Source organism: Mirounga leonina, unplaced genomic scaffold (assembly GCF_011800145.1).
Source record: "Mirounga leonina isolate KUSES-001 unplaced genomic scaffold, KU_Mleo_1.0 Mir_53, whole genome shotgun sequence".
Lineage (NCBI taxonomy): Eukaryota > Metazoa > Chordata > Mammalia > Carnivora > Phocidae > Mirounga > Mirounga leonina.
The window spans coordinates 2,671,037-2,684,789 of record NW_023270807.1 but is presented as its reverse complement, the minus strand read 5'-3'; the positions used below and the strand labels follow the sequence as shown (position 1 = coordinate 2,684,789).

The 13,753-nt window shown below is 54.4% G+C and overlaps 1 protein-coding gene across 1 annotated transcript; it reads left to right on the top strand.

Moving 5' to 3' along the window:
- The first annotated feature begins 622 nt into the window (after positions 1-622).
- TULP1 (TUB like protein 1) lies at positions 623-13,531 on the top strand. The gene is made up of 15 exons (XM_034991107.1): positions 623-927; positions 1,052-1,103; positions 1,496-1,586; positions 1,888-2,043; positions 2,974-3,120; positions 4,335-4,433; positions 4,508-4,627; positions 4,923-5,041; positions 7,551-7,556; positions 7,659-7,829; positions 7,993-8,105; positions 9,196-9,310; positions 9,392-9,490; positions 11,591-11,762; positions 13,398-13,531. Exons 1-15 carry the CDS (start codon positions 881-883, stop codon positions 13,529-13,531), a joined length of 1,641 nt encoding a protein of 546 aa, XP_034846998.1. The 5' UTR covers positions 623-880.
- The last annotated feature ends 222 nt before the right edge of the window (positions 13,532-13,753 follow it).

The window sequence follows — 13,753 nt, the reverse complement described above, 5'->3', positions numbered from 1 at the left end:
TTCCAACTTCTAGGCCTTTATCTTGTTCCTTTTCCAGGTATCCCATCCCACTTTTATTTTTGCCTGTGGAGCTCCTGTTCATCATCTTTTAAATTTTAGATCAGGCTTTTCAGGAAGCCTCCAGGACAGCTGAGTGAGACCCCTGCTCTGGGCTTCCTCAGCAATTAACCAAACGTCTCCCATATTAATCACATCAACACTATATCCTTGGGGGGCACCTGGCTGGCTCAGTCTGTGGAGCCCGTGACTCTTGATCTGTGGGTCATGAGTGGATTGTGAGTGGGGTCATGAGTTTGAGCCCCACCTTGGGCATAGAGATTACTTAAACAAAACAAAACAAAACTATATCCTTGGTCTCTAAACTTTAAAAAAGCATGTTCGCTATCAGTAAAAAAATAATTTTAAGTGTACATCCATAATTAGGCATGTTTCTTAATAAAGTACTGGATAATACACATGCTTCTGTCAATCCATATATACTAAGTATCAGTCAACCCTAGTTCTTATTTTTTATGAAAAATAAAGATAAATACAGGATCTGATCTAATATTTTCTTCCCACACCCCACTGACCCCTGACAAATTACAAATTGGCACCTCCGACCGGAAGCTGGGTGGGGGAGGGTGGGGCTGGCACAGCGATGGCGTCCTTCAGGCTGCTGGTGGTCTGAGAACTGGGGAGTCAACCTCTTCCCTCAGTGGGCTGGACCTGGTGAGTGGGGGGGGTTGTGGGCAGGAGAGAAGCACCTCCCACAGTGCTGCCACCTTCTTGAGCCAGCGGGAGGTGGGGTGAAGTTGAGCCTGGATTAGCCGGGGAGGGCAGGGAGGCTCCTAGAGCTGCAGGGTGGCCAGAGAAGGGGCTGTGGATAGGCGAATACACCATGCCGCTGCAGGACGACACCCTCCGAGAGGTGTGGGCCTCGGACAGGTCCGGAAGCGCCCCCACCACCACCTCACCTCAACCTACCTGAACCCTGGGGGGGCCCAGGTGGAGGGGTTGGGGAGGGGCAGAAAAGGGGAGGAAGACAGACTGATTGCATTGCTACCCTCAGTGGACATGAAGAGGAAGGCCAGAGCCCCGAGGTCCAGCAGCGCCCCAAGCAGGTATGTCACCCCTGCTTGGAAAGGAGGCAGGGAGAACCCCCCCATTGCGTGTAAGCCCATGCAGGGAAGGGGATCTGGGAGTGGGACGCGTCCCCCTCAGCAGCGCCTGAGTGTTTCTTCCTTGTAGTTTTGCTTTTTTTTTTTTTTTTTCTCTTTTGAGGAAAAGGGTGTTTCGGGGCATGGGATGTCCAGGGGAGGAATTGGGACTCTGGGGCCTTGGACGCGGCCATGATGCATGCGAGGGGTCACCGTTCCCACCCCAAGAAGAAGGCTGCTGTTCCCCTCCCGATAATCCGCGGTTATTTCTGGCGGCTCAAGGGATTAGAGGGTCATGGGCAGCCCTCCGAGCCCCCCTTTCCTTCCTCTCCCTCCTCTTGACCCCCACTCCGCAGCGACCCGCCAAGGGGCAGAAGTTGAGGAAGAAGAGGACGGAGGCTCCCGAGTCCCCGGGCCCTAAGGGATCCAAGCCCCGGAGACCTGCCGGCGGGCGGGGGGCCGAGCCTGGGGGCGCCCCCGGTGAGGGGCCCGGGAGGGGTGCGGCTGAATCCTGGAGTCCTGGGGATGGGGGCAGTGAGGGGGGAACTGGAGGGGTGGGAGAGGGCCCGGGTAGAGCGGGGGGGGGGGGCTGGGAGGGATGTATGAAAGCCAGGGGAGGGGTGTCGGAGGTGGAAAGAGCGCCCAGAGGAGACCCCCACAGAAAGGAGCCCGAGGCGGGCAGCGTCCGGGGCTCAGGCGCCGTCCGAGGAGGGGGTCGGGCCCTGCCTGACCCCAGCCTCTCGCTCAGCCGGGCGGAGGGGGAAGCCGCGGGAGGAGGCGGCCCCGCAGCCGCCGGAGGCCCGGCCGCCGCACACGGTCTACGCCAAGTTCCTCAGGGACCCCGAGGCCAAGCGCGACCCGCGGGAAACCTTCCTGGTAGCGCGAGCCCCGGACGCAGTGGACGGTGAGACGGGGCCGGGGGGTGGGGGTGGGGGGGAGTGGAGCGCGGGAGGGGGGCGCTGGAGAGAAGGCGCGAAGGGCCCGCACGGGAACCGCGACAGGGCGACGGAAAACTCGGGAAAAGAGCCTCTCTTTCTCCGGCCTTCTCTTTGAGCCAAAAAACCCCACTTTATTCTCTTGTTCTTTACTCCGTTTTCCGGTTGGGGAAACTGAGGCACGGAGCGGTTAAGAGTTTTGCCTTAAACTACAGCTAGGGGCCAGAGATAGCCCAGATGGGTCTGGCTGGAAGTCAGAAACGGACAAGGCCAGGAAGATGCGGAGGGGGAGAGGGGCGCCTGGGTGGCTCAGTCGTTAAGCGTCTGCCGTCGGCTCAGGTCATGATCCCAGGGTCCTGGGATCGAGCCCCCCAGGGTCCTGGGATCGAGCCCCGCATCGGGCTCCCTGCTCGGCGGGAAGCCTGCTTCTCCCTCTCCCACTCCCCCTGCTTGTGTTCCCTCTCTCGCTGTGTCTCTCTCTTGTCAAATAAATAAATAAAATCTTAAAAAAAAAAAAAAAAGCAGCGGAGAGGGAGAAACAGCGCAGGTGCGGTGATGGGGGGTGGGGGGACTGCAAGACAGGCAGGAGTGTGTGAGGAGGTAAGGGTCCCGGAGCGGGGGGGAGGGCCCTACAGAGAAGGGCATTTCCCCCAGAACAGGATTGCCAAGCCCCTCGCATTCCCCCAACCCCAGCTCACTTCCCGGAACACCTTGGAATCACCCCCAAGGTTTGAGGAAGGAGCTAGAACTGTGTTTCTCCTATTGTTCCTGTTCCTGTTCCAGAAGGGGAGCCTCCCACCCACCCCCCTCATTTACCACTTCCCAGCAATCTGGGGGGACCGGGCTCCCAGATGATGGGGCCCACGCCAGCCCTCATTATGAGGAGCTTCTACCTACAGAGGATGAAGAGGAATCAGAGGACCACGAAGAGGAAGAGGAGGCGGAGGAAAAGAAAGAGAAAATCCCTCTGCCACCCAAGAAGGTTCCTAAAGAGAAGACTTCTGCCGGGGTCAAGGAGAGGAAGGCCAAGGCCCAGGGTCAGAAGGGTGAGTGTTGAAGGTACAGAGGGACCACACAGACTCGGAAAGCTAGCCCTGTCCTTCAGGGGCTTGGAGGCCTCAGTGATAGGCGAGAGTTAAGACATCAGAAAGTTACCAGTGCCTGGACGCAAGAGTTTCCTTCTCTGGTGTCTTCCCCATGACGGTCCTTAAGTACATAGTATGTGTGCTCCCCCCACGCCCCACCATCCCCACCACTGCCTGCCCAGGGAGCTCTGTGAGCCAGGTAGGACAGAGGATTTTAGTTTTGTGATTTTTTAGTGGTTTTTCTTTTAACTCAATATGTATTATTGTTATAATTTTCATAAAAGTATCAAAGCCATTACGGTAGAAATCAGTCAATGAAATAAATGCTATCATGGCTCTCTGGCCTGGGCACCTCGCCCTACAGGTACCGCAGGCTGGTCTAAATGGGGACAGGTAGCTAGGACCCTGGGCCTCTGTGGGAGGGAGAGAACACTGTCTGTAGCACCTGCCAGAGGAGGTTTTCTGGGGAGATGGGGTGGGAGCTGGGAATCAGAGACTCAGTTAGAAGGCCCGCATTCATTCATTCATTCATTCATTCATTCATTCATTCTGTAATGTCTATTAAGCTCCTGATGTTTGTCCAGCCCTTTACAGACTCAGGATTAAAATGCAACAAGCAGGGTGCCTGGGTGGCTCAGATGGTTGAGCGTCTGCCTTCGGCTCAGGTCATGATCTCAGGGTCCTGGGATCGAGTCCCTCATCGGGTTCCCTGCTCGGTGCAGAGCCTGCTTCTCCCTCTCCCTCTGCCACTCCCTCTGCTTGTGCTCTTCTGTCTATCTCTCTGTCAAATAAATAAATAAAATCTTAAAAAAAAAAATGCAACAAGCAGGGTGCCTGGGTGGCTCAGTTGGTTGAGTGACTGCCTTTGGCTCAGGTCATGATCCTGGAGTCCTGCGTCGGGCTCCCTGCTCGGCGGGGAGTCTGCTTCTCCCTCTGACCCTCCCCCCTCTCATGTGCTCTCTCTCTCTCATTCTCTCTCTCTCAAATAAATAAATAAAATCTTAAATAATAAATAAATAAAATAAAATAAAACGCAACGAGCAGAAGACAGACTCTGGGCCCTTCCTTGTCAGGTCTTCAGCCTCCCTGGGGACTGAAGAAATGATGAGTGGGTTGGAAAGTGGCCTTCAGCCCCAACAGGCTCTTCTCTGTCTAACCCCTACCTCCATTTCCAGGGGACCTGGGAAGCCCTGTCCCCCCAGCCAAACCTCTGCGCATGAAGAAGGAGGCGCCAGCGGGGGAGGGGCCCAAGATGAGAAAGACGAAGAAGAAAGGTGAGACTCGTCTCCCAAGGAACAGGGGACTCTGGGTGTGGTGGTGTGTGACTCCTTCACATCCACCCACACAGGGTCTGGGGAGGCTGACAAGGACCCCTCAGGGAGCCCAGCCAGAGTGAGAAAGAAGACTGCAGCAGCCATGTTTCTGGTTGGGGAAGAAGGGCCAGCTGAGAAAGCTCCGAAGAAGAAAGGTGGGTGGTCGTGGCCTCTGGGGCCATGACATCTAGAGGCCGTCCTGGGGGTGGGGAACCCAAGTGCAGTGTGGGGTGAGGAGAGGGTTCTGGAGTCAGAAGACTTGAGGGGCATCTTACTCCCCACTTAAATAGCTGTGTGGTCTCAAGCAGGTATCTGAGCCTTTCTGAGTCTCTGATAATAGTAATATGGGAGTGCTCTCTTGTGCTTGTGGGGAGGGTCCAAGTAAGACGTGGGTGTTAGAAGTGCTCCACAGGGTCAGGGATTCACAGGCTTGTACCCCCTCCATGCCAGGCACTTCCAAAGGCCCAGAAGAGGAGAGGAAGGAGGACGAGGAGGAGGAGGAAGAAGTGGCAGCCGTGGGAATGAAGAACAGCAATCAGAAGGGCAAAGCGAAAGGAAAAGGCAAAAAGGTTGGGATCCAGAGGGGAAGGGGGCCGAGTCCCCTTCAGGGAGCAGGGCAGGGGCCTGGGCTTGGGGGACTAGAGTATGGAACCTCATGGGGAGGGGGGGCCGGGGGTTAGAGTCTTGGCTCCCTCTCTGATGACACGATAGGAGGACAAAGGTCACCAGACTTGTGAGAACAGAGAAGGTGGTTGAGGGGTCACTAGGCTGGGATTGGCTCCCTGCGGGCCTGATGTTATCTGGGCTCTAAGCCCTCCCCTCTGCGGCCTAACCAGCAGCCCCAGCCAGAGATGCTCACAAAGCCACCACGTGAAGAGACACCCATCTTCTGTACCAGAGAGGGAGAACACACAGGCAGAGTGTGCTCACTGACTGTGTGAGTTGTTAAAATATTTTCACACTACTGCTCTGGGGCCCCAAGTGCTTTCTGCTACCGAATCTGGGATGGCCCAACCTTCCCGCAGCTGAAGAGTTAACACTGGCAGACAGGTGCCTCCAGAACCCTCCTCCAGGCCCACCAGGGTCCATTTGGACAGACCAGGCAGTTTCCAGGGGCAGAACAGGTTGTTAACTCTCTTGAATATTGCTCTTTCTCACAAATAGGACTCAGGCACCAACATGCACAAGCCAGGGTAAGCAGGAGAGGGGGGCCAAACTGGAGAGAGAAAGTGATGAAAGTCTTTGAGAAATTGGGTTTCCACAAGTGGAGAGATCACCCTGAGGGCAGAGCCGGGGTCCGAGCCATGTGGGTTTATTAGTTTGTTCAGGAGTGGTCAGGTCTTGGGGGACTGACTCACATTAGCCAACATCACCAGATACCGATATATAAACTAAAGGCCAGTTTCTTATCTCCCACGGGGAATATAACCGCAGTGCCGCCTTCAATACAGTAGGCCCTAGAAATTTACAGCTGTGGAAATGTTTGAATAAGCTCTGGCTTTCTCCACATCACATTCCAAACATAGTCTTGCGTTTCCCAAGTTTCTTCTGGAGCAGCCCAGAGTGGAGAAGAGATGCTCCCTTGCCCGGAGGCTAAGGGCCTGCTCACCGACACCAGCCTCACCTCACACGTAGTCCAAACCTGCCCTCAGCAAAAATGGCCGACCGCAGCGTATCAGGGATTCTCCGTAGCTCTCATATAGCACACACCCAGGCTGGCAGTCCCCTCTCTTCCCTAGGGGGAAAGTTGGGGTTACGGTCTTGGCTCCCCCTCTTAGGAGGGATAGAACATGAGGGCAGAGGGCACCAGATCCAAAGGGGCAGCTGTGGGGTCACCAGGTCAGGCCTAGGCCACCCTAGTGTGGAATGCAACCAAACTGTGATTCGGAGTTTTTCCATGAGCAAGATAAGCTTATTTATTTATTCACTGTCTTACCTCGGTATTGCAGTCTGACAAACTACCCCCAAAACTTAGTGCCTTAAGACAACAAACATTTCTTTTCTTAGTTTCTAAAAGTCAGGAATCTAGGAGGGGCCTAGCAAGGTACTTCTGGCTTGGGGTCTGTTCTGAGAATGCAGTCAAGATGTCAGTTGGGTCTGCAGTCACTTGGGAAGCTTGGCTGGCAATAGAGGATTCACTTCTAGAATGGTTCACTGTCATGGTTGTTGGCTGGAGCCCTCTCCATAGGGCGGCTTGAGTGGTCTAATGACATGGCAGCCTACTTCCCCCAGGGCTCAAGAGTGGCCCAAGGGAGACAGCAAGGAGAAGCCACAGTATCTCTTATGACCTGGCCTTAGAAGTGACCCCTCCCCCCATCACTTGGGCTATATTCCATTGGTCAGAAAGACCAAACTCTGATACGATGTGGAAGGAGACTACACGAAGTGTAAATACCAGGAGGCAGGGAACACCGGGGCTCATCTTGGAGGTTGGCTCCTGCAGTCATTGATAATTTACCATACACTGTAATGATAGCAATAGCTAATACTTCTCTAACACAGCAGTTCATACCTTTGGCCCCACCTCAGTTCGCCCGTTGACACAGTGTCCACACGAAGGAAGGTCTTTCTAAGGCTCTGGCTCTGGCACCATTTTAAGCCCAGTTCCACTTCTTACTAGCTGTGTGAACTTGGGCAAGTTGCTTAACCTCTCTGAGCCTCAACTTCTTCGGTAAAATTGGACAATTACTTCAGTAGTTACCTAAGAGAATTAAATTAGTTAATATTTGGAAGATACTTAGAGCTATGCCCGGCGCATTGGTAGGCTTTATAGGAGTGTTTGTTAATATATAAATTAATAAGGTCTCTCCCGGGGAATCCAGCCCCAACCTCTGCATTTCTCAGATGAGAAAACTGAGTCACAGGGTGGTTCAAGTTAAACATGACAGAGTTAGTGGTGGAACCAGGATTTGAACCCAAGCTGTCTGGCTCCAGATCCCAGGCTCTTAACCACAAAGTGAAGCAAAATAATAATAAAGCGCCAAGCTCCGCAGAGCCACCTAGCATGGCCTGCTGGGCTGCAGGGGAAGTGAGGGGCCCAGCCCACTGTAGCTGGCCTGTCTGTTCTCTTCCACACAGAAAGCGGTGAGTCGTCCTGCCTGCCCTGCCTGTGTCCCGGCACTGGGGATCTGCTGAGGGCAGAGAAGCCAGGGCTCCAGGACTGATACACGCTCTGCCCCGACCCAGAAGGAGGAGAGAGACCCATCCCCACCCATAGAAGTGGATGAACCCCAGGAGTTTGTACTCCGGCCTGCCCCTCAGGACCGGACGGTGCGCTGCAGGCTGACCCGGGACAAGAAGGGCATGGATCGGGGCTTGTATCCCTCCTACTTCCTGCACCTGGACACAGAGAAGAAGGTGGGTAGGGGGGAGACAGCAGGGGAGAGAGAGTGCAGGTGCCAGGACCCAGGCTGGGGGGCGGCTAGAGCCAAAATGGGGGTGTGGGTGGAGTCCGACGCAAACAGGCCTTCCCTTTCCCCTCACTCACCTCCTTCCTTCACCTGTCTCCCCCTCTCCCCAGGTGTTCCTCCTGGCAGGCAGGAAGCGGAAACGTAGCAAGACGGCCAATTACCTCATCTCCAGCGACCCCACCAATCTGTCCCGAGGAGGGGAGAATTTCATTGGGAAGCTGAGGTGGGGTTGGGAAGCCCAGGGCCACAAGAGACCATGGCGAGTCACTTCCGTCTCCCTCTGCCACCACATTGGGCACTCCAGAAATGTCCCCTGCCCCAGGGCTTCCCACACTTGAGTGTGCACGGATCACTTGGAAGCGTTGTTAAAATGGCCCAGTGGGTCTGGGTGTGGGGCAAGAGTCTTCATTTCTTTTTTTTTTTTTTAAAGATTTTATTTATTTATTTGAGAGAGAGAATGAGAGAGAGCAAGCACATGAGAGGGGGGAGGGTCAGAGGGAGAAGCAGACTCCCTGCTGAGCAGGGAGCCCGATGCGGGACTCGATCCGGGGACTCCAGGATCATGACCTGAGCCGAAGGCAGTCGCTTAACCAACTGAGCCACCCAGGCGCCCCAAGAGTCTTCATTTCTAACAAGCCCCCAGGTGATGCCCGTGCTGCTGGACCAGGGACCTCACTTGACATAGGTCATAAGGGTCCATGAGGACAGGGACCACGCCTGTCACATTCATGGTTGAATTCCCAGCACCTGGTACATAGTAGCGACTCAATAAAACATTTACTAAGTGAATGAATAAACAAATATCCAGCACCTACCCTGTGCTGTGTCTCCCCATATATCTCATCTAATCCTCACTGCGCATCTGAGAGGTAAGGGGAAGGGGGGAGCCCCGAGTCAGGTCTTATTTCTTATATTTTTGTATTTAACAAACACTTATGTAAGGCCTACCTACGTGTCAGGCATTGTTCTAACTTCCAAACATGAATCCATGTAGTCCCCTTATTGACCAAGTGGTAAATACTGTTATTAGGCCCATTTTACAGAGGAGGATGTTGAGGCTCAGAGAGTTCAGCCTGCCTAGGGTCAGTAAGAGATGGAGCTGAGATCTGAAGGTTGCCCAGTGTCCTTCCAGATCCAGCTTCTAAAAAGACCTCATGAGGGGAGCCTGGGGCAGGGGACAAGAGTTGTTCTGTCCTAAGACACCCACACCCTTGACATAGGAAGCTCTCCAAACTGCCTGGCTATGAGGAAGGGTCTTGGAGCAGGGGTGTGGAGTCCCCCCAGCCCTGCCCCCAGCTGCACCCTGCTTGCAGGTCCAATCTCCTGGGCAACCGCTTTACCGTCTTTGACAATGGGCAGAACCCGCACCGTGGAGGAGGCAGCACTAATGTGGGGAGCCTTCGGCAGGAACTGGCAGCTGTGATCTATGTGAGAACACCCCCCAGCACCCCCCTCCCGGCAGGACCCTCCCCTTCGCAGGGACCGGCCTAACAGGCATCTCCCTCCCAGGAAACCAACGTGCTGGGCTTCCGGGGTCCCCGGCGCATGACGGTCATCATTCCTGGCATGAATACGGAGAACGAGAGGGTCCCCATCCGGCCGCGAAATGTGAGCCCAGCACCTCCCTGACGCCTCCCCCTGAGGGTCCTGTTCCCCTGTGATCCATTCATGACCCACTCCTGGGGAGCTGGGGGGCAGGGGCTCAGGTTGCCCATACCCAACTTCCTGGGCACACTCATCACCCTGTGTCACACATTCATTCTGGAAACTCGGATGAATTAGGGGGTTTTGTAATTGAATTCACTGGAACCAATACAATGAGTTGCTTTTTTTTCCCCAGTGTACACCAAATCATCCATTCATATATTCATTCACTGAATGAGTTGTATATTGTGTATATCGTACTATACACATTCAGCGTATAATGAGTGCTGAGTATTATTCTAGGTAACTGGCAGACATCAGTGAGTAAAAAAGATCTGCCCTCCTGAAGCTGACATTCTAGCGGAGGGGACGGACTGTAGACAATAATTGTGACAAATAAGTAAATTGTGTAGAATGTTAGAAAGTGACAAGTGGTATGGAAGAAAGAAAAAGTCGGAGTGGGCCTCATTGAGAAGGTGACGTTTAAGCAAAGACATGAAGGAGGTGAGGGAGCAAGCCTATAGATATCTAGGGAGAGAGCATCCAGGCAGAGGGAAGAGCCAATGCAAACACCCTGAGGCAGGATGATGCCCGGTGGGTTTGTGGTGAGAGGTGAGAGTTGAGTCTCAGATAGGGCCTGTATAACTGGTTTGTACTGGGAGAAACAGGAAGCCACAGCAGGGTTCTCAGGAGTGACTTGATTTGCCTTCTATTTTAAAAAGCAAAGGTTGCGTGTGTGTGTGTGCGCGTGTGTGTGCGTGTGTAGTCTAGGGTAAGACGGAGAGATGGGCCGGGGAGAGGTGGCCATCTTCAGTGTCAGTCGCTCGCTCCGCAGGTCAGTGAGCCCGGGACTGCAGAGACAGGATGACTGGCGTGCTCCATACTCGCAGTGATGTCACTTTACTCATTTACAAGGAAAAATAACACCCGTCAGCTGATCACACATCCTTCCATGCTGGCAAGTCACACCGTAATCAGAGGCCTGGCCAACCCGAGGGGCTCGAGGCACGGAAGGCTGTTAGTCTTGAGGAGCCGCGGGTCCCACAGCTGCTCCTTCCAGGCCCGGACTAAACACGCAAATGCTCCAGAGGCAGGGCCTCCCGAGTGTGTCTGGGCTTGGTGAGAACTCCCCAGGGCCGCTCGGGGTAACTCTTCATCATTTCACCGTCCATTCATTCTACAGTCGTTCATTAAAGCCAGGCACTGAAGATCCAAAATCAGCAAACAGGAACCATCAGAACAATCCGACATTTATTGAGCATGTACTCTGGGCCAGGAACTGATCTGAATAACATGCCATGCACTATTAACTGCTTTAATCCTCACAAGACCCTGTTGTGAGGGAAACTGAGGCACAGAGCCATCAATAAAATATGATAGCTGCCCTTTAAGTATCTCATTCTGCCCATTACAGTGTAGTGGGAGAAATAGTAAGAGCAGGTGTTATGGAGGGAGACTCCGAGCTAAGACGTCTAAATCAGACACGGGGTCAGGGAGCCTTCTCGGAGGACATGATCTTGCGCAGACTCACTCTAAGCCACGAATGTGACCAGTGCCAAGGGAACTCAGGAAAGAAGTATCTCAAGAGCGCTATCACGTAGGCACCACTCCTTCCTCTGAGAAACTCTCTTCTGGGACATCTTATTTTAACCACTGTTTACCTGTCCGTCTCCCCAAACACAACTGCGAGCTCCGTGTCAATCACAGCATGTCTAGTGCATCCTTTTGATCAGGTGCCAGCATGTGGCTGTTCCGAGGACCCCTTGGGTGCCAAGGGTGCAGAGCACCTACTATGTGCCAGATGCTACTTCCCAACCCTCCACTTCGGCATCCCACGGCGAGACCCATTCTCACAGAGGTCCACCCTGCCCACAAGGATACTGCAGAGACCAAGCTTCTTGGTCCTTGGTCAAGGATGCCCCGAACGGATGTCCATGTCCAGTCTGCACACTAGCACACACATGCAAAGGCATGCACAGGTCCCCAGGCCCCTTCCCCTCGGTCCTGAGCTATCTCGGCCACCCCTAAATGTCCTCTCCCTAACACTCGCCTTTGGCACCCCAGGCCAGCGATGGGTTGCTGGTGCGCTGGCAGAACAAAACACTGGAGAGCCTCATCGAGCTGCACAACAAGCCACCTGTCTGGAACGAAGACAGCGGCTCCTACACCCTCAACTTCCAAGGTCGAGTCACACAAGCTTCAGTCAAGAACTTCCAAATTGTCCACGCCGATGACCGTGAGTATCTGAGGGCCCAAGCCGGGCTGTTCCCCACCACCTCCAGGACCCTGACCCTCCCTCGGGCCTTTCCCCACCACCTCTCTTTCTCTCTCTCTCTCTCTCTCTCACACACACACACACACACACACACACGCATGCACGTGCACAAAGCTGTCCTTTCTCGCTGGAGCCAGAACATCCAGGAAAGTCACTCCCTCCTGCAGGGGCATTGACAGCTTGTTCCCAGGAGCCTCAGGTATTCCAAGCAGGTGTCTCGGGGCTTACTGTCGCAGGCCTTCTTTCTAGCATTGACCAGAGCCTGGGGTAGATACTGGGATATTCTGGGTAAGAAAGACTGTGTTGAAGGGAGAGTTAATCTGCTGGAGCTTGAGAACCACTGATAGCCCAACCTCTACGTGGTCAAAGAGGCTGCTGAGGCTCAGAGAGGGCGGCGCCTTCCCCAAAGTCTCTCAGCGACTCCAGGAGGTCCCACTGGCCATCAAAATTTATTTCACAGACACACAGGGCTTTCTATGTGCTAGGCACTGTTCTCTGGACTTTACAGATACTGAATCATTAAATCTTTGCAACAACCCTACCCCTCCAAAACCTGAGGAAGATATTATTATTGTCCCTACTTGGCAGATGAGAAAACTGAGGCATAGAGAGGTTAAGTAAATTGCCCAAGGTAGTACAGCTGTAAGAGGTAGAGTTGGCACAAGAACCCCGGTGGTCTGGCTCCAGGGCCCCAGCTCCCAACCCCTTCAAGATGGCCGCCTTGCAGGGCTAGGGAATATTAATCAAGCATCTCTCAATGCCTGCTCTATTGTCCTCTCTCAAGTAAGGTCAAAGGCCTGCCCTCAAGGAGTTAGGGAAACAAGATATGCCCAGAACACAATTAAGTAAAAATGTCCCTGTTAACAGGCCTGGGGGAGAGGTTCCCACTAGGGTGAGGAAGTTTGGGATGGAAAGATACCTTCCAAGGGACTCCGGGTTCCCAGGATTGGCTGACACTGAGCAACTTCTCCATCCCCCACTCCATCCTAGGGATGTGTCCCCAGTGTCACCTGTCCCAAGGCCTTGGAAAACTGCTCTCCAGATCACATTTCTGGTGGAGCCTGGTCTGCAGAGATCAGGGGTATTTTTAGCAACTTCCTGTCCCTATGGATGCTGGGGGAGGTGTTTGGGACTGGGGCTGGGAACCTGGACCAGATATGGGATGGGGCTGAGTGGAGCCACTCGATAAGGTAGGGACTCGGGGGGGCTAGTGAAGGGAGAGAGCCTGGCGGTCTAAGATGGGACTTGGGGGCTGGGGATGGGAAGAAGGAATGAGGCCAGAGCCATTGTCTGGGGGAAGTGTGACAGGTTCCTATATTTAAGTGCCTGTCCTACCCATAGCCCTGGGTGGCAGAAGATAAGGCAGGATCCCTGCCCTCAGGGGCTTACAGTCAGTCAGAAGGCTGGTCAAGCGGCAGGTGGGGCCGGTTGGGCCAGATAAGAAGGGGTGGATGGGTGGAGGGTGAATAATTGAGTTGGTCGCTGAGGATTAGGGCCCCAATGCAAAGGAGGGAGACTTCTCCCAAAGTTGAGGACACTGTCTGCCAGGACTGGGACCCCAGGAGATCTTGCCCCCCCACCGGTCTGTGTCTACAGCCGACTACATCGTACTGCAGTTCGGGCGCGTGGCCGAGGACGCCTTCACCCTAGACTACCGGTATCCGCTGTGCGCCCTGCAGGCCTTCGCCATCGCCCTCTCCAGTTTCGACGGGAAGCTGGCCTGCGAGTGACCCCAGCAGCCCCCAGCGCCCGCCAAGGGCGGGGGAACGGATTCAGTGGAGGCTTGCAGGGTCCATTCGCCAAAGCCCCCACTGAAGACTCCTCTCTTGTCCGGGGCTGACCCCTCACTGTCTCCGAGTGACCTCCATCCACTCCCCAGCCCGGCACAGGCCGAGGCAGGGAGGAGCTCAGACTGCGGTCCGACAGAGATGAAGAACATCTGGAGTCGGGAG

Excerpts from the sequence above, each read along its gene's own strand:
- TULP1 (XM_034991107.1), top strand. The coding sequence starts at position 881 with ATGCCGCTGCAGGACGACACCCTCCGAGAGGTGTGGGCCTCGGACAG. Across the intron at positions 3,121-4,334 it reads CAAGGCCCAGGGTCAGAAGG|GGGACCTGGGAAGCCCTGTC; the intron begins GTGAGTGTTGAA and ends CTCCATTTCCAG. Across the intron at positions 11,763-13,397 it reads AATTGTCCACGCCGATGACC|CCGACTACATCGTACTGCAG; the intron begins GTGAGTATCTGA and ends CTGTGTCTACAG.